Source organism: Somniosus microcephalus, chromosome 9 (genome assembly GCF_052327205.1).
Source record: "Somniosus microcephalus isolate GS21.2 chromosome 9, FLI_Smic_1.0, whole genome shotgun sequence".
Lineage (NCBI taxonomy): Eukaryota > Metazoa > Chordata > Chondrichthyes > Squaliformes > Somniosidae > Somniosus > Somniosus microcephalus.
In genome coordinates this window covers 122,006,026-122,028,222 of record NC_140995.1, presented here as the reverse complement: position 1 = coordinate 122,028,222, position 22,197 = coordinate 122,006,026, and the positions used below count along the sequence as shown (strand labels likewise).

The 22,197-nt window shown below is 39.6% G+C and overlaps 1 protein-coding gene across 6 annotated transcripts in view; it reads left to right on the top strand.

Annotated features, from left to right (window-relative positions):
* The window catches only part of cd2ap (CD2-associated protein), a 199,582-nt gene that overhangs the window by 138,782 nt on the left and 38,603 nt on the right, over positions 1 to 22,197 (top strand). For 5 of the 6 annotated variants that reach the window (XM_085997100.1, XM_085997099.1, XM_085997102.1 and 2 more), the window contains 7 exons: positions 272 to 474; positions 4,652 to 4,712; positions 7,625 to 7,719; positions 8,372 to 8,470; positions 9,520 to 9,576; positions 12,939 to 12,975; positions 15,022 to 15,120. In XM_085997100.1, the coding sequence (XP_085853226.1) occupies positions 272 to 474; positions 4,652 to 4,712; positions 7,625 to 7,719; positions 8,372 to 8,470; positions 9,520 to 9,576; positions 12,939 to 12,975; positions 15,022 to 15,120 (651 nt within the window). The remainder of the gene's footprint in view (positions 1 to 271; positions 475 to 4,651; positions 4,713 to 7,624; positions 7,720 to 8,371; positions 8,471 to 9,519; positions 9,577 to 12,938; positions 12,976 to 15,021; positions 15,121 to 22,197) is intronic. The other variant, XM_085997104.1, reaches the window with a different exon arrangement.

Sequence of the window (22,197 nt, the reverse complement as noted above, 5' to 3'; positions counted from 1 at the left end):
TTAGTACAGGAAGCATTTACATTCCTCACCCTCTGACATGACTGCTCAGGAGACACATGCCCAGGAAAATAGCTTTAGCTGAACTTGAGGTGAATTGTTTGCTGTGTTTATTCTTCGTTCCTCACAATCAAATGCAGTCCAGAGGAAAGAGATATAGATAGCTGACAGATGATTGTTCTCTGTTTATGCTGTATTTAAAGCTAGGCCTGTTATATTAGCAACATTGACTATGTTTAACATGTTAAGCACATTTGATTCTCTGATGTAACAGACATGGCCATCAAGGATTTGATTGGAGTGGGACCAACATCACCTATAGAATTTACAGGAAATGAGAACCCAGTAGGAGCAGGAACAACGACCCAACCAAAGAAAATCCGTGGTATGGGGTTTGGAGACATATTTAAGGAAGGATCTGTAAAACTAAAATCAAGATTATCTATTACTGAACTGGAGGATAAAAAATCAGAAAAGGTAGGCTGAGTATTATCGGAGAGGTATTATCTGCAATAATTAATTTGCATGAAGTAAAATATCAACTTTTGCTTAAAATGAGAGGCTAGGAAATCCAACCACTTGAAATCACTGAATTTTATAGAAAATATAGGCTGGGGGGCGGGGGAGTATTGGATCTTCAATGCATACATCTGTTAATTAATTTGACATCTACTGTAGTGAGCAATATTCCCTCTAATTTTTTTTCCTGTGCGAGCCCTTTAAATTTGTTGCGCGGTCACACGTGTGTTATGTCTTCCAGCAGCAGCAATGGTGAGCGGTCTGTGAGGGACTTCGGAATTGGTGCGCAGCCACACACCTTAGGGGGAACATTGGCAGTGAGATTGTCATCCGAATTGGCAAAAATATTGGCACATTTACATAAAGATTAATTGTCAACTTAGCTCGGTGGTAGCATTCTCACTGCTCAGTCAGAAGGTTGTGGATTTGAGCCCTACCCCGGGATTTGGTTGGTTGTCATCTTCCAAAATTCTATAGATTATGGAACAGTTCCTGCAGATTCGGATGGCAAATGTAACCCCACTATTTAAAAAAGGAGTGAGAGAGAAAATGGGGAACTAAAGACCAGTTAGCCTAACATCAGTAGTAGGGAAAATGCCAGAGTCTATTATAAAGGATGTGATAACAGGACACTTAGAAAATATCAACAGGATTAGACAAAGTCAACATGGATTTATGAAAGGGAAATCGTGTTTGACAAACCTATTGGAGTTTTTTGAGGATGTAACTGGTAGAATAGATAAGGGAGAACCAGTGGATGTGGTGTATTTGGATTTTTAGAAGGCCTTTGATAAAGTCCCACATAAGAGGTTAGTGTGCAAAATGAAAGCACATAGGATTGGGGGTAATATATTGGCTTGGATTGAAAATTGGTTAACAGACAGGAAACAGAGTAGGAATAAATGGGTCTTTCAGGGTGGCAGGCGGTGACTAGTGGGGTACCGCAGGGATCAGTGCTTGGGCCCCAGCTATTCACAATATATATCAATGATTTGGATGAGGGAACCAAATGTAATATTTCCAAGTTTGCTGACGACACATAACTAGGTGGGGTTGTGAGGAGGATGCAAAGAGGCTGCAAGGTGCTTTAAACAAGTTGAGCGAGTGGGCAAATACATGGCAGATGCAATATAACGTGGATAACTGTGAAGTTATCCACTTTGGTAGGAAAAACCGAAAGGTAGAGTATTATTTAAATGGTGATAGATTGGGAAATGTTGATGTACAAAGGGACCTGGGTGTCCTTGTATACCGGTCACTGAAAGCAAACATGCAGGTACAGCAAGCAGTTAGGAAGGCAAATGGTATGTTGGCCTTCATTGCAAGAGGATATGAGTACAGGAGCAAGGATATCTTACTACAGTTATACAGGGCCTTGGTGAGACCACACCTGGACTACTGCGTGCAGTTTTGGTCTCCTTACCTAAAAAAGGATATACTTGCTATAGAGGGAGTGCAGCAAATGTTCACCAGACTGATTCCTGGGATGGCAGGACTGTCGTATGAGGAGAGATTGGGTCGACTAGGCCTGTATTCACTGGAGTTTAGAAGAATGAGAGGGGATCTCATTGAAACGCATAAATTTCTGACAGGGCTAGACAGACTGGATGCAGGGAGGATGTTTCCCCCGGCTGGGGGGGTCTTGAACAAGGGGTCACTATCTCAGGATACGGGGTAGGACATTTAGGACGGAGATGTGGAGAAATTTCTTCATTGAGGGTGGTGAACCTGTGGAATTCTCTATCACAGAAGGCTGTGGAGGCCAAGTCACTGAATATATTTAAGGAGGAGATAGATAGCTTTCTAGACACAAAAGCTGTGGAGGGGTATGGGGAGAGCGTGGGAATATGGTATTGAGATAGAGGATCAGCCATGATACTGAATATAAAGGCTCGAAGGGCCAAATGGCCTACTCCTGCTCCTATTTTTCTATGTTTCTATGATTTGAGCACATAATCAAGGCTAATAGTTCAGTGGAGTGTTGTATTGTCTGAGGTGCCTTACAGAATAAACAGGTCCCATCTGTCTTTTTTTTCTTGGGGAATAATGATCCTATGCTAATATTTGAAGGTCAGCAAGGGGTGCAGGAACAGAGAGACCTGGGGGTATATGTGCACGAATCGTTGAAGGGGGCAGGGTAGGTTAAAGAAGCATATGGGATCCTGGACTTCATAAATAGAGGCAGAGTACTAAAGCAAGGAAGTTATGATGCACCTTTTATTAAACACTGGTACGGCCACAACTGGAGTATTGTGTCCAATTCTGGCCACCGCACTTTAGGAAGGATATGAAAGCTTTAGAGAGGGTGCAGAAAAGATTTACAAGAATGATTCCAGGGATGAGGAATTACAGTTACATGGATAGACTGGAGAAGCTGGGGTTGTTCTCCTTAGAGCAGAGAAGATTGAGAGGAAATTCGATAGAGGTTCAAAATCATGAGGGGTCTAGACAAGAGTAGATAGAGAAAAACTGTTCCCATTGGTGGAAGGGTTGAGAACCAGAGGACACAGATTTAAGGTGTTTGGCAGAAGATCCTAAGGCGACATGAGGAAAAACTTTTTTACGCAGCAAGTGGTTATGATCTGGAAAGTACTGCCTGAAAGGGTGGTGGAGCAGATTCAATCATGGCTTTCAAAAGGGAGTTGGATAAGTACCTGAAGGTGAAAAAAAGTTGCAGTGCTACAGGGTAAGGGTGGGGGAGTGGGACTGGCTGAATTCCTCTTTCAGAGAGCTGACACGGGCTCGACGGGCTGAATGGCCTCCTACTGTGCTGCAACGATTCTCCTGGTGGTCTTACCAGCATTTAACTGTTAACCAACAATGGCAAAATAGATTACTGATCCCCCCCCCCAGCCCTACAACATTCCGAGAACTCTTGTGTTCCTCCAGTTCTGCCCTCCAGTGCGCCCCTGATTCCTTTTGCCCCACCATTGGTGGCCATGCCTATACCTGTCTGGGCTCTACGCTTTAGAATTCCCTGCCTAAACATCTCTGCCTCTCTACACCTCTCCTCCTTTAAGACACACCTCAAAACCTACCTCTGACCAAGCTTTTGATCACCTGTCCTAATATGTCTTTGTGGCTCAGTGTCAATTTCTGTCTGATAACGCTCCTGTGAATCGCCTTGGGATGTTTAACTACATTAAAGACTATATAAATGCAATTTGTTAATTATTGCAGTGCTGTTTATGGGACTTTGCTGTTTGCAAATTGGCTGCCACGTGTGCCTATATAATAAGTGATTAGCCTTCAAAAGTAATGTGTTGCATATGAAGCACTTTGAGCTGTCCTGGGACTTAAAAGTTGCAACATAAATAAAAATAATTTTTTCTCTGTCTCGTCTCTTTCTTGGTGAGACTGGCATGTGCAAGGCTGCGTGTGACTGCCTCATTGTGTATGGTGGGTCAAATAGGTGGAGAAGTGGAAAATGCAGTTGGGTGGGCTGTCTGGGGTTCCCCATGACTAACCTCACTGGAGATTGCCAAAATCCTACGGTTGATGCTTTGATTGAACCTACCTCTCAAAGTTGTGTGTAAGCTCACGAATGAAAAACTTTATCAATGCGACCGCAAACATCATTATGATTGTCTTCATTTCTTGTCTGTCATCTACATCAAGTGGCTTTCACCTTTGGGGGGAAAAATAGCCTTATTTTTTGAGGATTGAGAACTGCGTGGTGGTAGATGCGAATTGGGCTAGTATCACAGAAACCGTACACTTAAGTGCATGCTGTCGATGAACCCAATAAGAAGACTGAGATCTAAGGCCACTTGGACGTATCGACAGGTTATATACAGCCATAAGCGTTTTGACTGGCTTTATGTTGAGAAGAGGTTCTCTGTCGTTTTACAAGAAGGCTGAATCAGATATGTCAGTTGCTGATGTGTATTCAATTCAAGAATTATTTACTAAATTTTGTTCTTTAGTACCAGAGATCAACGAGTAAATAAAATCAAAATACTTCTGTTTGAAAAATTCCAGGAGTAAGTGGTTACAAAGCCAGTTGCATTGCAGGAGAATGGCTTTGTGTGTTGTATGATAACTGGTCTACTCTCAATATTTGGTGTAATGCAATTGCTGCTGTTTTGATCTATATACGTTCACTAATTTCATGCAATTTTATGTACTTTTACAGCAATCAACTCCAACAAGTAATGCCGAGGCTGTGAAAAATGAACCAGAAAATAAACATAAAGGTATTGTTCAAAAACCCTAGTGGCACAAGCTATTTACATATGTTTCCTACCAATTTATTTTTAGATGCCAATGCTTCAGTTTTATGTCAGTGGTAAGTGGATAACTCAAATGTTTGACAAAATTCATCAGAAATGTCAGTCGGTAGTGGGAAATTGGCATAGCTAAAGAAGGCAAATAGTATATCAATGCTGAAAATGTATAGCTCATTGTAGTGCAGATATTAGTATTCATGGATATTTGAAGTGTTTTTGTGTGATGGACCAAAAAATTACTTCTACTTTTAACATCATGGTTCTACTGCCCTCTGGAGGAAGTGACCAGTTGCACAGCACACCTCAGATAATATCCAGTTGTTGAACATTTGTTCAAAAGCCATGGTAAATCCACGTAGTCATATGAAATTGAAGATCAGATACCAACAGTTCAGTCGAAGTGTAATCAACCAGATCAAGATATGGCACAAGAATGTAAATATCTCCTCCAAAATGTTGATCCCAAAACAGTTTCCAGTCCTGAGAGCCAGATGAGATGTTTTCTTTGCTCGTGTATTTTTGTTGTCCCTATGTACTGGTATTCTCATATCAAAACAGAAAGCAGTAAGCATTGTGCACACTTTATAAAAAAAAATAAAATTAAAAAAAAGTCCAATTCAGACCCTGATAAAAGTTAGGCTCCATGTCTGTATGATGCATTACAGCAAGCATTAAATAGTGAAGGTACAATCTTAGCATCACCTAATCACTACTACTTGACCTGTTTTGCAGTATGCAAAAGAGTGCAATAATTGAGATTTACATGTTCCTAGTTGGTTTGCTGTGGTTGATGAATAACCTGCTATTCGGTCTTTTGATTGGAATTGCTGCTGTTAACATTGAATATTTTCTCTACCTTACGGCTTGTAATAATATAGCTTGTCAAAAGTACTTTTTTTAAAGTAGGTAGTTCTTGATGTTTACAGCTGTGTTTCCTGAGTTTTTTTGTATGATATATTTTTATAATGAAACTGTCCCCAACTAATTTTTTAAAAACTGAACTGTCTCTTAGAAATCTGACGCACCTTGTTATGGGTTCAGGTGGTGCACTAGGGATTGCCACTAAGCAGGGAAAGTTGATGGGAAGGGAGGAAAGAGTTAGGTGCTGAGAAGTCTGTGTTGTCATTTGATTGTGATTGTATCTCCTTTCTGAAAATGATGAGTAGGAAGCAATACACTTGAGATGTTGCCCTCTGATTTTTGCATAGTGTGAACTTCAAAAATTTGCTAGTTTTCATATGGGAAAACACTAATAATGTAACTTGTCTTTGTGCTTGGTAATATGACTGAGTATTTCCTTGAGTCAGTGGCTCACATTACATTAATTGTAAAGTCTATAGTCAAAACGATGAATTTTTACAGTGATTGCAATTTGGATAATGGGGAAGTATATATTTTCATTTTGAGAATTGAAGAATACCACACCAAAGAGTATGACTCAGATTCTGGTACCGGTAGTTCATTTCTTAAGTACTTTTGATGGGCATAATATGCCAATAGTGAATTTTTTATATTTTACTTAAATTTTGTTAGAGGGAGTCAGTCTTGCAAATTAAAATAGTTCCAGGAGATGGAAAGCAAGGATTGGGTGTTTCAGCTAGATTGGAGACCGCCCCAGGCCCTTGGAGACTGATTTGGTCAAGATGAATAAAATGAAAGCAATATGAAAAGGCGGCGAGCATGCACACTATGCACGGGAAATTAGAAGATTGGTAATAGGAAAGGGTAACCCTGAAAATGTCACACAGTGAGAATGGGAGGGATGAACAGAGGCAAATTAATTCCAGATTTTGGATCTTGGATGAAGCTACAGGTGTTTATAAAAGTATATTTTGTTCAATAAATACCATCAGATACCAAGTTTAACTCTTAAGTGACACAGGGCAACTTTCGTGGCTAAAGGGATAGGTCAAGGCTCAGGAGTTTTCAAGTACTAATGAGGTAGGAGCATAAGGAACACACATTAGAAAGGGATTAAAGGATATTGAGCATGCCAGAATTACATTTGGACCATCCACGTTGTTGCAATTAGACCAACACTCTGGGGGTTTTCTCTTCCCATCCTCCAACCAGTGGTCTCTTCTGAGAAGTCCCATTCTGTGAAGAGGCAAGATGGGTATTGTAGCCTACTTTAAGTACTCATGAAAATATTAATGTCCCTGTAATACTATAGATCTGTTCAATTGAAATTTGTCAAAATAACTGCTGATTTTTTAAAATGTAGTTTTGGTTCATTTGTAAGTGGTGCCTTATGGCAAGGGCCTCCTGAACCCATATCACGGTGGGACAGGACATACCCAGGGATGGTGATGGAGGTGTTTGGGACATTGGCTGAAAGGTCTGATTCTGTGAGTGTGACTGTCAGGCCATTGCTTGACTAGTCTGTGGGACAGCTCTCCCAATTTTGACGCAAGTCCCCAGATGACATTGCAGGGTTGACTGGGCTGGGTGTGCTGTTGTCTTGTATGAAGCCGGTGCCTAGGTCGATGCCGGGTGGTCCGTCTGCTTTTATTCTTGATTCTCGTAGCAGTTTGTTACAACTGAGTGGTTTGCTAGGCCATTCAGAGGACAGTTAGAGTCAACCACGTTGCTGTGGGTCTGGAGTCACATATAGGCCAGACCAGGTAAGGACGGCAGGTTTCCTTCTCTAAAGGACATTAGTGAACCAGATGGGTTTTTACGACGATCCGATAGTTTCGTGGTCACCATTACTGATACTAGCTTTTTATTCCAAATTTTATTTACTTAACTGAATTTAAATTCCCCAGCTGCCATTGTTGAACTACTTAAAGCATGGTATTTTCTTATTCATTAATCTTTAAGCATACATATTTAGTTGCATAAACACTCCCATCTTATGCAGTTCATTTTCATTTTAGTTAAGGAGTATTGCAAAGCAGTTTTTGCATATGAAGCAACCAATTCTGATGAACTTAGCATTAAGGAAGGAGATCATATTCTGCTGACAAGTAAGGTAAGCTTTCCCTTGGATTAGAAAAGATAAGTAGTCAATTTCTAATCATTTCTTACAAAATTCTTCACTTGAGGCTTAATAATATGTCTGTCAATAGTCTTGTTATCCTTAATCTATAGCACAATATATCTGCCTTTGTTTGGACAAGTAGCTTATCAGAGCCACTTTCCCTCACAGGCATCAATTCAACCTTTGGGTTTACAAGGGGAGACTGGGTTTCTTCATAAATAGAATAAAGCCTGAGCTACTGCATCTGGTGAACTGTTCCACTATACTGCTTGTGCATCAAAATAATTCACCTTGGAGACCATATTTCTTACTGATTTCGAAATAGTAATTTTTGATGGAGACCCTTCTGCAGGAATATCAGTCTGTTGGTATCTGAGAGATGTAGCCTGTAGAAAAGAATACTTTAAATTACTATCTGTGAAACTGGCGTGGTATTGAAAATAGGCTTTAAGTTGACTTTTAAATTGTTTTTAGACTTTGGCTTCTGTAAACTGACATTAACGGTTAAGACCAGTTGATCCTGTAATAGTACTGTAGCTTGTTGCTTTTAATAAAAGCTCAATAACACCACGACTTGGCAAATGCTATTCTTTGAATCTTCTTAAAAGTTGAAAATTCTCTCATGTCCATTCCTTTGTTGTAGGATACAGGAGATAGGGGATGGTGGAAAGGAGAACTAAATGGCAAGCAAGGGGTCTTCCCAGACAACTTTGTGGTCGTGGTTTCAGAAACTGAAAGAGAGGTACAGTACATTTATGCTGAGGACGAGAGAAGTTCAAGCAGAACCTTCTGCCTTCTTATTGTTTTGTATCATAAAATGGTAAATTTGTGGCACTAGGCTTTTAGTTTTCCTGATGGCATTCCTTAGTGTATTTTGACTCTCTAAACTGCCTCAACCATATCTCTTTACTATTCTGTAGGTTCAGTTTTCTACCACTAATGACATTCTAAGCTATAGTTCACTGAGCTTCAGAGCAAATGGGAGATAGCTTCTCCAAGTAGCATTTCCTGACTTTCTAGCAGTGGGAACTGGAGGAACAATTGCTAATTAATGTGGAAATTTAGAGGGAAAGAGAAAATAGTGAACAGTATTGAGAACTTGGAGACACATTAATCAGTCAGGAGATGATACAAGGAAGATCACAGATATAGTGTGAGGAAGGGAGTGATTGGAGCAAGGAGGGGGAAGCGGGAGTACAAGTATGGGGGAAAAGGATATCCCTGTACTAATAGTGGTTAGAATTTTGTGACACTCCTGTTGCTATCTCTTGTATGTGCAAAGTTGCATCTAGATGGTGCTGAAACAGGTAATTTCTGAATTCTGAGCGTTTAATTGGGAAACAAAAATAGACTGTTATGCTATTAATGTGAACAAGTAAAAGCTGTTTACATGCTCTTCTTCAGGCAAGTGCTCAGCAAAAATGTTGACACTAAATTCGAGGGTAAGTGGGAGGGCAAAAATTCTGGAGAAAGAATTTCCTCCAATATTTTTCTAGTTTTACATGTCGCAAGTGTCACTTGTTTGATTATTTGCTTGCTTTCGGACCATTTATTTAAAAGTTTATACTTGTCATGAAGGTTTTTTATTTAAATTGTTTGCAAAACAACTGATTTCTGACCTTCCCCCCACCCCCCCCATTCCCAAGGCTAATTGTAGTTCAGTGATGTAGCGAAGTTCTTTCAGATTACTGTATTCCTTTCTAAAGAGGATTATTATAGCTAATTCCTGCAAAACTTACTTGATCTTAATTACTACTGCAACAAAAACTAAAACATCTTTTTTTTATGCAGGTTATTGCTGCTCCAAAAACTCTTGCAAAATTACCTCCAAAACCAGAGCTTGATGATGTAAGTCACGTTTGGGAGAAACAAACTCTCTGCTGCATTCTATGACTTTTTAGTATATTGCTTGTAGTATGTTCTAGAAAGTGTTTTTCAAGGAGCTAACTATTGGAGCACAGTACAGTACCTCTATTCTAAAATTAGTATGAAAATGATTTTTTGCAAGTGTTTGGTATACTGATCTCGGGAGAAAATATGGGGAATGGGTGATTTTTCCCCCCCCCCCCCCCCCTTTTTCAATGAAGAAAAATCTGCATTGGATTCTATTGTAGCACTGGGCAAATGGTCTGGAGCAATAGAGTATTATTCAGTGGTGGTCTCTTGTACTGGTATCTAAAAATTACAAAGTTCTGGCCAATGATTGACGTGCAGAAATTAAGATGCCTGCATAAATCATTTAAAAACAAAACTTCAGTTCTGACCTATACCATTATATAAGGCAGAGAGAGCAAAAATACAAATGAAGAAAATTAAATTAAACAGTGCATTTAAAAATTTTATTTCATGCTTCTGCTGATTAAAAGTCCCAAAACAAAAGATAGTTGGTGTCGAATGTTGTTTTGGGTTCTTCATTTAACATGGTGACACATTTTGGTCTGTGGAACAGTAGTATAAATGTTTTGCACCCAGAGTGAACTTTTCACCAGTAATTTTTTTAGATAACGTCAAAGAAAGAAAAACTTGCCTTGAGCAAAACACGTGCCTGTCTATTTATTATTACTGGTTTTTCTTCAGTGTTTCTTCCTCGTCTCTTCCACAACACTGAACCACCTGTATCACCAGTAGCATATATCAGGCGGCAGTTAGTTATCTAGTCAGGATGATAAGTGGTTTATTTTCCAGAGTCCCCAACACCTGGATGCTTATTTCCTATATAGACGCAATGACATGGTAAATACAAAAGATTTGTGTTTTGATTGCTATTTGGCATGTTCTATGTTGCGCAGAAGTGGGCTAGGAATAAGTTTAATATTTCTGTGGTTAGCAGGACAAATAAGTTCAGAGTTGTGATGGATAAATTTAGGAAACATCGGTAGTACTTTCTTTTGCGCAGGGGTCATTAGCAATTGTAATGAGTTACCAGGAAAAGTGGTTGTTGCCAAAATATTTAAGCATTTTAGAAACTAGATGCTATCAAGGGAAGAAAGAACAAACAAATAGTGCCTTACCACATCCTTGGGATAACCCAATGTGATTTACAACCATTGAGTTTCTTTGAGAAGTTGTTCACTATTCTTATGTAGGTAACTGCAGCAGCTAATCTTTGCAAAGCAGTGCCCCACAAAGAGCAAATAATTTAAGATCAGACCTGTTAGATTGGTATTTTGGAAGGATGAGATCAAGTGGACTTGTGGGCCTTCTCCATCTGAGCCTATCTTTTGCACTCTGATTCCTCTGGCACTCTTCATTACCATGACTGCCGGTGCTGAAATTGTCTTCTATATGGCTATACACGTTGTGCAAAATATTAAGTTAAATTGGCCGAGAACTTATTTCATCTAACTTGTTTATGAAAGGCACATCTCCAAAAGTACTTTGAAGTCCAACATTACAGAAAATGCAGGGAAATCAATTTACAGAACTGAAAATATGTTGCAGTATATACTGATAATGCAAGATTCATAATTGTCAATTGGGGAAAGAAATATTCCCTCACAGTATGCTTCTATCGTATTCACCATCAGCGAGTAACAGAAAATGGATTGATGATGAAGCCCTTTTATTATTGCCTCCCTGTTTTTGCATTCTATTCCTCTAGAAATTAACTCCAGTACTTTGCACTCTATGGCCCTATCAATTTATGTTTGTGATTTATGCATCTGTAACCCCAGATCTCTCTGCTCCTCTACCCCATTTAGTTTCTGACCCTCAAAGGAATAAATGGCCTCCTTATTCCTCCTACCAAAATGAACCACCTTACACTTTGCTATATTGAATTTCAATTGCCATTTCTGCCCATTCTACAAGCCTATTTATTTCTTCCTGTATTTTACTACTGTCCTCCACATTATTAGTTATACCCCCCAATTTGCTATCATCTACAAATTTTGACACCATACCTCTAATCCTGAGTCCAAATAATTTATGTATATCATGAACGATCGTGTTCCCAGCATGGATCTCTGAAGGACACCACTTCACTTCATACAGCGTTTGGCATCATTCCGCCTTTGAAACTCAGCACAACTTCGGGATTTGGCGCAGGCACATGCAGAATTTCTGAAGTTGTGGTCTGTCATTCACTGCGCCAATACAGGCTGTGCTGTGCTCCTCTCTTTCCTCCGCCAGCCCCCCCCCCCCCCCCCTAGCAAAGCCAGCAGTCAGTGTAAACACTCAAATCGGGGAAACTGCCGAAAACTTCGATCTTCCGCAGTAATTACGTTGTTAAATTCCCCACTGAAAGTTAGACCCAAAGAGATTGGTGTAACTGGGGTTTCAACAACGTATTGATCGCTAAACATAGGATATGGGCCTGAAAAACTAATTTAATTTTGGTGCTGTGCAAAATTTATATCCATTTTAATAATTAAAATTTTTCAGAAACTTAAAAAAAAAAAAAAAAAAAAAAATTGTTTTTTTTTAAGTTCATCTTTATTTCCGGTTTGCCTTTTCCCCATTTGAGAGCCCCAATCTTTGACTTGTGTTCTCTCATTTTTTTTAAAGTAAAAATTTTAAGAGCTTACTCACTTCCTTGTTCGCTGTCTGAGAATTCTGTGTTTTGATTGGCTGCATAGACAGCTTGTTGACCTCGCAGCAGCTCGCACTATGGGATTTCCACTATACTCTGTTGATTTGAATTGAACATCGGAAAACCCAAACTTCTTGACACAGATCTTTATGCGAAGCTTACTTCAGGGCCAGCGACGAACGCCTTTGCTTTGCCACTGACCGCAAATTCCGGGCCAAATCAATTTAAAATTCAAGACTGATGGTTCAGTGGAGTTATTTTCGTTTCATTTGTCTTTGAGATGCCTTTTGAGTTTTGTTCAAGGTTTGATTGGGACTTGGTCTTGTTGGTGACCAGTAAGAAATGCATCCTAAAATTTATTTAATACTATGATCAAACTCCTCTGAATCATTCAGATTTAACTTTCACCTTCAGGGGGCTGATTTTTAAATTTTTCTTGATTGTCAGATTTTTATTTTTGCAACCTACGCTATATTTGCTAAATTTGTCTGTTTTATGGCATTTTTTTTAGCCCTTCACATGAAAATCTTTGACAGGCAAGTTAATATAATGCAATATTTTGGAATTTAGTGCAAAAATTGCTAATGAGTTCAAAGGGTGAAGTCACATCATGACTGTTGGCACATTTGTACGACGTACTCTTTTTAGTCACTTTTTAAGCTCCAGTTTCTTTTCACAGAAACCAAAAAAGCCACTGCCACCAACAAAAGTCCAAGGTATGTTATGCTCACCAACTGTTGAAATATTTCACTGTTATAACCGTGTTATAATACATTTCTTACATTGTATACATTAAAGCCATTCACTGAAAATGTGGGGGAAAGGGGAGAAAGAAAAAGAGCTATTTCTGCTTCAGTAAGATTTAAAACACATTTCTGCAGGAAAACAAAGAATTTGCGCAACTCGTGACCCCAACACATGCAAAAATGCTTGTTAGCCAATGAAGTACTTGTAGTCACAATGTAGTTACTGTTGTGATATAGGGAAACATGGAGCCAGTGCAAGGCCACACAAACAGCAGTAAATAAATGACCAGATAATCTGTTTTGGTAGTGTTGGTTGAGGGATAAATATTGGCCGGGACACTGGAGAACTCCCCTGCTCTTCTCTTGGAAAGCCCACAACCTGCTGACTCTCAGATGAGGAGTGCTACCAATTCAGCCAAGGCTGACGCCATTCAACTTTCGTATAGCAGGGAAATTCTTTGACATGCTTTGAGAAAAGAAGAGCAGGGTATTAGAAATCGAAAGGAAAGCATATGGCCTTCATTTCCCGTAGGAGCACAATCAAGCATTGCCAAGCACTCAGTACAGTGGCAAATTGCAGATGTAAACCCATGATATTCTGCTGTACCATGCATTGATGCTTGAACATGCTGAGCCACCCAAGGGAATAACAATATTGTCTCACTTTTTCACCACAATATATAAATTAATTGTTTGAAATGCTGTCACCTGCTGTGCTACATGGCTACCTAAACCTCCGTTCTGTGATATTCATGTAACAGAATGCTGTGCTTGGTCGCTAGGATTTAGTTGCGAAAATCAATATGGGTAATAGTGCTACATACACTTTCACACTCGCTCTCTCTTTCTTCTGTTTTATTTCTTCACCACACATTCTTTTGATAAAGAACCAGACACCACAGGTGATGTTCTTGACCAACTGTGGTTTGTAAGAGTGGCTGCATGATGCCACCTATCTTTTTCTCTTGCTACCCACCCTTCTAGAGAGAGGGCTTGGATCAATGTTCCTTTATTCCAGTGGCCAGGCAGTTGGGGTTATAAAATTATCATTTGTAACTGTAGTCTAGCCCATGTCAAAGAAACTATACGGTTACTTAATAGTGCAAAAAGTTTTATTTAAAAACCCAAATTATTTAACAATCTAAACTTGTGGCTAAATCGTTGCACAATGCGATTGTATATTTTGCAATTTGAAAATAAAGTAAGACATAATACACAAACCTCAGTTCAGGGACTGTACTTTGGATCCATTTATTAAATGTGATTTATGACTTGATAAAATTACTTTGTAAATGGGTCAGCACTTGGGGGTATACATGTGTAAAACGTCAGCAGTCTTAACAGATTAACTGCCTCTCAACATAAGTTGTTTCAGTTAAAGAAATGTTAATGGTAACTAGGACCATTATCTTTGATTACTAGTTTGCAAGTAAAGATAACCTTTACTCTGCATCACTGGTTCCTGTTTCAGGATATCAATCTCCACTTACTTGCGAAAGTCTAAGCAGTAACATTTGAAATCTTATTTTTGTTTGAATGATGCATTTGAATTAACTTCAAAAAGCATAAAATTGACGTGGCAGTGTAATTTTAAGATGAAATCATAAGTAGTTCAACAGAGATTGCCTACTTAGTGATTGTCAAGATGGCTGCCCTTTTTGGCATTTTGGGTATGAGGATTAATTTGGTGCAGATGCAGTTTCTATTTTACTACATATTTTTGTCGATAGTCTGAAATACTTTCGATTTACTGTTTAAACTGCACTGTGGAATGGAATGTACAGTTAATGTTTCTAGCTCACTTCGTTTACTTTTTAAAATTCCTGCCCCTTTATTCTCATTGGCCAATGTGTGTATGTAGGTATAGCACAGGAAGTTAGTGCTTACTGCACAGAGACCACACAGTAAAAAAAACCAAAACCCTCTGATAAGCAGTAATGTCATTTAATTACTGAAAGCCACTTTCATTGAAGCCTGAATGGAAAAACACTGTTCGTGAAATGTTGCATCTTGCAGCTTCAAAACCTGACCCTCCGCCAGCTGAAAAGAAGCTTGAATTTAAAAAGGTTCATCCGGACAAAATTGACTCTCTTCCTTCAAGGACTGAAGAAAAAGGTGAGGTTTACATTCCTGTTGGTATGAAGGGCACATAGCTTGACTAGAAAAGGAATACTGATTGTGTATGTGTAAAATGTGATGTAGCTAAGAATTAAATAAAGTGAAATGGCCTGTTGTAACTGGTGTCTGTTCTAATCTGTTCTAATATTTTAGACACACTTGATTTACATAGTAGAGGTTCTTAATCTACCTTTCTTTGAGTACTCCAGATAATGAGTGCCATGCCAGTCTGTTTGAAATTAAATTGCCATAGAATCATTGTTTTGTCCCTCTGCTGTTGAACATTGGTTGTTAATTTACCAAATAAATGTTCATCTATTGTGCATATCTGAACGAACCTGGTGTGAATTATTTGAGAACTCCAAATTGTACTGGGCCAAGTTAGTCTTCAACAGCATTAAGAGTGGACATTTTATCCCACATGCTTAAACAATGGCAGCTGCTACTGTAGACTGGTCCTGTTTTGTACTGCTTGCCATTCTCTACAAAACCTACTTTGGTTGCTCTACAGGCATTAGCTCAAGAAACAGGAAGGAGAAATCAGTCCTGAAAATAAATGAGGACATCATTTTATTCTCTTTCCCCCTGCTCTCCTCCCCCCCCCCCCAGCATGTCAGCTTAGCTAGTTTGAAAGGAGATAATGATTTAAGTTACTGTTACATATTATCTTTACCATCATATGGGTTAAAAATAAAATTAATTTGCATTCAGACAAAACTTGTGTTCAATCAGTATTTAGTCCTTAGGAACAAAGGAAAGAATAGATCCGAAAAAGATTATGGAGTGCATACAGTTGGTCCCAAAACTAATAACCTCTCACACCCATTCCTTTAAATGTATATCCACTTCTCCCCTATTTTCCCCACACTGTCACATTCCTCTGCGTAAAGTACATAAATTTTAACTGTTTAGCTTCTCTCTTTTGGCAAGTAAAATCAAGGAAAACCCAAAGATGTTTTATAAATACATAAAGAGCAAGGGAATAACTAAGGAAAGAGTAGGGCCTATTAGAGATCAAGAAGGTAACCTATATGTGGAGGTGGAAGTTGTGGGTATGGTTCTTAATGAATACTTTGCGTCTGTCTTCACAAAAGAGAGGGACGATGCAGACGTTGTAGTTGAGGAGGAGTGTGAAATATTAGATGGGATAAATACAGAGAGAGGGGAAGTATTAAGAGGTTTAGCATCTTTGAAAGTAGATAAATCGCCAGGCCTGGATGAAGTGTATCCCAGGCTGTTGAGAGAGGCAAGGGAGGAAATAGTGGAGGCTCTGACTGTCCTTTTCCAATCCTTTCTGGCTGCAGGTGTGGTGCTGGAGGACTGTTGTGGCATTGTTTAAAGAGGGGAAAAGTGATAGACTGAGTAATTACAGGCCGGTCAGCCTAACCTTGGTCGTGGGAAAATCATTGGAAAAAATTCTGAGGGACAGTATAAATCATCATTTAGAAAGTCATGGCTTAATCAAGGGCAGTCAGCATGGATTTGTTATGGGAAGATCGTGTCTGACTAACTTGATTGAATTTTTTGAGGAGGCAACAAGAAGGGTCAATGAGGGTAGTGCGTTTGATGCGGTCTACATGGATTTTAGCAAGGCCTTTGACAAGGTTGGTCAAAAAAGTAAAAGCCCATGGGATCCAAGAGAAAGTGGCAAGTTGGATTCAAAATTGGCTCAGTGGCAGGAAGCAAAAAATAATGGTTGACGGGTGTTTTTGTGACTGGAAGGCTGTTTCCAATGGGGTTCCACGGGGCTTTTTTTGGTATATATCAATGATTTAGACTTCAATGTAGGGGACATGATTAAGAAGTTTGCAGACAATACAAAAATTGGCCATCTGGTTGATGGTGAGGAAGATAGCTGTAGACTGCAGGAAGATATCAATGGGCTGGTCAGGTGGGCAGACAAGTGGCAAATGGAATTCAATCTGAAGAAGTCTGAGGTAATCCATTTGGGGAGGGCTCAAGGCAAGGGAATGCACAATAAATGGTAGAATACCGAGAAATGTAAAGGAATAGAGGGACCTTGGAGTGCATGTCCACAGAACCCTGAAGGTAGCAGGCTGGGTAAATAAGGTGGTTGAGGAGGCATACGGGATGCTTTCCTCTATTAGCTGAGACACAGAATATAAGAGCAGAGAGGTTATGCTTGAACTGTATAAAACACTAGTTAGGTCACAGCTAGAGTACTGCGTACAGTTCTGGTCAGCACATTTCTGGCACTTAGAAAATCGTAATATGATTAGACAGCATCAACGTGGTTTTATGAAAGGGAAATTGTGTTTGACTAATCTATTAGTTTTTTGAAGATGTAACTAGTAGGATGGATAAGGGGGAACCAGTGAATGTGGTATATTTGGATTTTCAAAAAGCATTTGGTAAGATGCCACATGAGGTTATTATACAAAATTTGGACTCATGGGATTGGGGGTAATATATTAGCATGGATTGAGGATTGGTTAATGGACAGAAAACAGAGAGTAGGAATAAACAGGACTTTTTCAGGTTGGCAGGCTGTAACTAGCGGGGTATCGCAAGGATCAGTGCTTGGGCCTCGGCTATTTACAATCTATTGACTTGGATACGTTACACTCGGTCCTTTCATCTAAGTTTGCTGATGATACAAAGTTAGGTGGGAAAGTAATCTAAGGAGGATGCAAAGAGGCTGCAGAGAGATATAGACAGGTTGACTGAGTGGGCAAGAACATGGCCAATGCAATACAATGTGGGGAAGTGTGAAGTTATCCACTTCAGTAGGAAAAACAAAAAGGCAGAATATTTTTTGAATGGTGAGACTGGGAAATGTTTGCATTCAAAGGGACCTGGGTGTCCTTGCACATGAATCACAGAAAGTTAACATGCAGGTACAGCAAGCAATTAAGAAAGCAAATGGTATGTTAGCGTTTGTTACAAAGGGATTAGAGTATAAGAGTGAAGAAGTCTTAGTACAATTATACAGGGCATTAGTGAAGCCACACCTGGAGTACTGTGTACAGTTCTGGTCTCCCTGCCTAAGGAAAGACATACTTGCCTTAGAGGGAGTGCAACAAAGGTTCCCTCAACTGGTTCCTGGGATGAGGGGATTATTCTGAGGAGAGATTGAGTAGACGAGGCCTATATTCCCTAGAGTTTAGAAGAATGAAAGGTGATCTAATTGAAACATATAAAATTCTTAAGGGGCTTGACAGGGTTAATGCTGAGAAAATGTTTCCCCTGGCTGGGGAATCGAGAACACAGGGTCACAGTCTCAGAATAAGGGGTTGGCCATTTAGGACTGAGATGAGGAGAAATCTCTTCACTGAGGGTTGTGAGTCTTTGGAATTCTCTAACCCAGAGAGCTGTGGATGCTCAGTCGTTGAGTATATTCAAGACAGGTCGATAAATTTTTGGGAATTAAGGGATATGGGGATAGTGCGGGATGGTGGAGTTGAGGTAGAAGATCATATTGAATGGCGGAGCAGGCTTGAAGGGCCAAATGGCCTACTCCTCCTCCTATTTCTTATGTTCTTACAGGAAAGATGTGATTGCACTAGAGAGGGTACAGAGGAGATTTACAAGGATGTTGTCAGGACTGAAAAATTTTAGCTAAGAGGAAAGATTGGATAGGCTGGGGTTGTTTTCTTACGAACAGAGGAGGCCAAAGGGAGATTTAATTGAGGTGTATATAATTGAGGGGCCTAGATAGAGTGAATAGGAAGCACCTATTTCCCTTAGCAGAGAGATCAATAACCAGGGGGCATAGATTTAAAGTAATTGGTAGCAGGGTTAGAGGAGAGTTGAGAAATATTTTCACCCAGAGGGTGTTGGGGGGTCTGGAACTCGCTGCCTGACCGGGTGGTCGAGGCAGAAACCCTCATCACATTTTTTTTTTAAAGTACTTGTATATGCATTTGAAGTGCCGTAACCTACAAGGCTACGGACCAAGAGCTGGAAAGTGGGATTAGGCTGGATAGCTCTTTTTCAACCGGCGCAGACACGATGGGCCAAATGGCCTCCTTCTGTGCCATAAATTTCTATGATTCTAAGCTTGAGCCCATTTCTCCTGGTTCCAGAGGTTGTCACAGTGTCGAACATATTATTGGATTCAGTTTGCACATTCATTTAATAACCTTGAGCTCTTGAAGAAAATTATGAACTTTATTCAATTCATTGGTACTTTATTTTTTCAGAAAAATACAGAAATTAATCTTATTTCTTATGTGGCAATGTATAAGTCATCGTTGTACAACAGTGGAGCTTACTGTCCCAGGAGATTGTATGTAGCTGGAAAATGTTAGTAGCTGGAGCAATGTAGATTTAAATGATAACTTGTGAGCTGCAGAAATAAGATTTTCTGCTTGAATTGGTTGCACATTTGCAATGGTCTAATCTAATTTGCCTATAATATTGAGTGTGACATGGAAGGTGATGAAGTATCAAAAGGCTGGTGTTAAACCCAGAGAAATAATGCTGCCGTCATGATTAAGCACTCTGCCATGAATCTGGTCAGGAAGTGGTTTTGGCAGTACGTACAACATAATTTTCTGGGGGGGGTTTTTTAATCAAGAAGTGGGTCAGAGCTTGAATGTTACATTTGCTGTATGCTCTTGAGAAACTAAATTGTTTTCTGTTTTTCTGAATGATGGCAAATAGAACAGGATTGTATAAACCATTAAAGGTTTTTTTGCCCATTTTGTCGTGATGCAAGTTTGTAGCACATTTCATTAAATCGAGTAAATCTACAAATTGCAAGAGCCACTTCTATGCTTCGCCTAGCATTTAAATAGGGCTGTTTTGTGGTATCCTGAGTCAAATGAGAATGGTAGCTTCACTGCATTTAATTGTGGGTGCTAGTTCACAACACACAACCCTCAGTATTTAAAAACTAAAGTAGGAACAAGAGCAGGCCATTCAGCCCCTCGAACCTGTTCCACATTCACTGAGATCATGGCTGATCTGCATCTTAACACCATCCACCTGCCATGGCTCTATATCCTTTTATATTCTTCTCTAGCAAAAATCTTATCAAGCTCAGATTTAAAATGATTAATTGAGCTAGCATCTGCCTTTTGTGGGAGAGAGCTCCACGCCTCTACCACCCTTTGCGTGAAGGAATGTTTCTTAACTTCTCTCCTGAATGGCCTGGCTTTTTTTAAGGTTATGTTTCTCTTTATTTATCTACCCCATCAATTCCTTTCAAAATCCTAAAACCCTCAAACAAACCACCCTTAAAGTTCTATATTCCACAGAATGCAAGCCTAGTTTATGTAATCTAACCCTTGGAGCTCTGGTAACTTTCTGATGAATCTGCACTGCATTTTTTCCAAGGCCAATATATCCTTTCTAAGGTGCGGTGCCCAGAACAGTACACAGTACTCCAAGTGGGATCTGACCAAGGCTCTCTACAATTGAAGCATAACTTCCAGCCCCTTTGAAATAAAGGCCAACGTTCTCTTAGCCTTTTTGATTATTTTGTACCTGTCCACTAGCTTTTAATGATTTGTGGACTCCCAAATCTCTTGGCTCCTCTACAGTTCCTAGTTCATCACTATTTAGAAAATATTCTGGTTTATTTTTCTTCGGTCCAAAATGGATGACCTCACACGTGAATCTACATGCCATAGTTTTGCCCACTCACTTAATCCGTCTAGGCTCTTTGCAACTTTCTGCTCCTGTCTGCATTGCTTACTGCTCCTCCTAATGCATTGTTATTTGATGCTAATCACTGAAGTAGCATTTAAAATAGTCCTTCCTCATCTTTTAGTTTTTGTGCTTTAAATGCATGCCTTGTTTTTCCATTTGACCACTCGTGCATCTATAATTTACTGATGGCCAATTATTCTGTGCGTCAGTGCTGCCCTACATAATATCTCAGAGAAATAACAATTCATTTACAAGAGAAATGTATAGGAAAAAAATCATGCTTCTGCTTGATCAGAGCAAAAATTCATTCTGTGCTAGTTTTCAGTTGAGTGAGACATTCTGCAATCAATACCACAATGTGTGACAATCGCAGTTTTGCAAATGCATTAATCGTTTACCTTAATGCATTGGGTTTGCACTTCATGCTTTACTAAACATTGGACTTTAGCAAGTGTAAATGTTAAGCTTTGCCACCTTTTTTTTTTACTTGAGAGACATCAGCTTTGTTAAAATTACCTATTTTTTAAACTTGGAATGTCTTCAAATAACATTGGAATGTACATGACTGCAAACAACTACTGTGGGCCATTTGCCTCGTCCCAGTGTCTAGGAAATATCATTCCACAATGCCTTTCCTATCACACACTCTCATTTTTCACCAGGGATTTATCCGGCTCCCTCCTGAACTTTATGATGCAGTCAGCCCTCAGTGACTCCCTTAGCAGTCCATTCTGAACAGTCACCATTCTCTACTTAGAGTTCTTAAATCTGACCTGTTTCCACCCGCCCTCCTCCTTACGTTTAAGACCATGTCCTCTTATCGAAATGTGACTGTTAAACACATTGGTGTTAGCTTATGTCCTTTGGAATCTTTAATAGTTTTATAAGATTATCCCCAAGCCTTCCCTTGTCTTGTGCAAACCTTCTCTGCTTCTACAGCCTCCTCTTAACTCCGATATTTAGTCCCAGGTATTAATTTAGATGCCCTTTGCTGCGTGTTCTCTCAATGCTGGGATGCCTTTCTTGTAATACAGTGATCAGAGTTGTATGCAGTACTGCTGGTGGGGCTGGACCAGCACTTGGAGATTTGTGCTCTCTTCCTCTGGCTATACAGCCAAGATCCTTTTTGCTGTCTTTACTGCTGTTGCACACTGATGAAGATATCACTGAAGCTGTCAGCACAATGTCCTCAAATCCACTGTTGCGTTGTGTAGTTTAATGGTATTTAGCTTGTATTGTCAATGTTTATTTTCCAATCACATGACTTTGTCCACACTAAAGAGCATCTGTGACTCATCAGCGCAGCTTCCCAGTCTATCCACATCTTTCTCTATTCACTCAGCCTGTTCCCTGTTGTTTATAGTCTGACCCAGTTTGGTATCATGTGCACATGTATTTCTGCTTGAGGGGGAGTCTAATTGGGAGTTGGTGTTCAATGCCAAAATTAAGGCTCCGTTA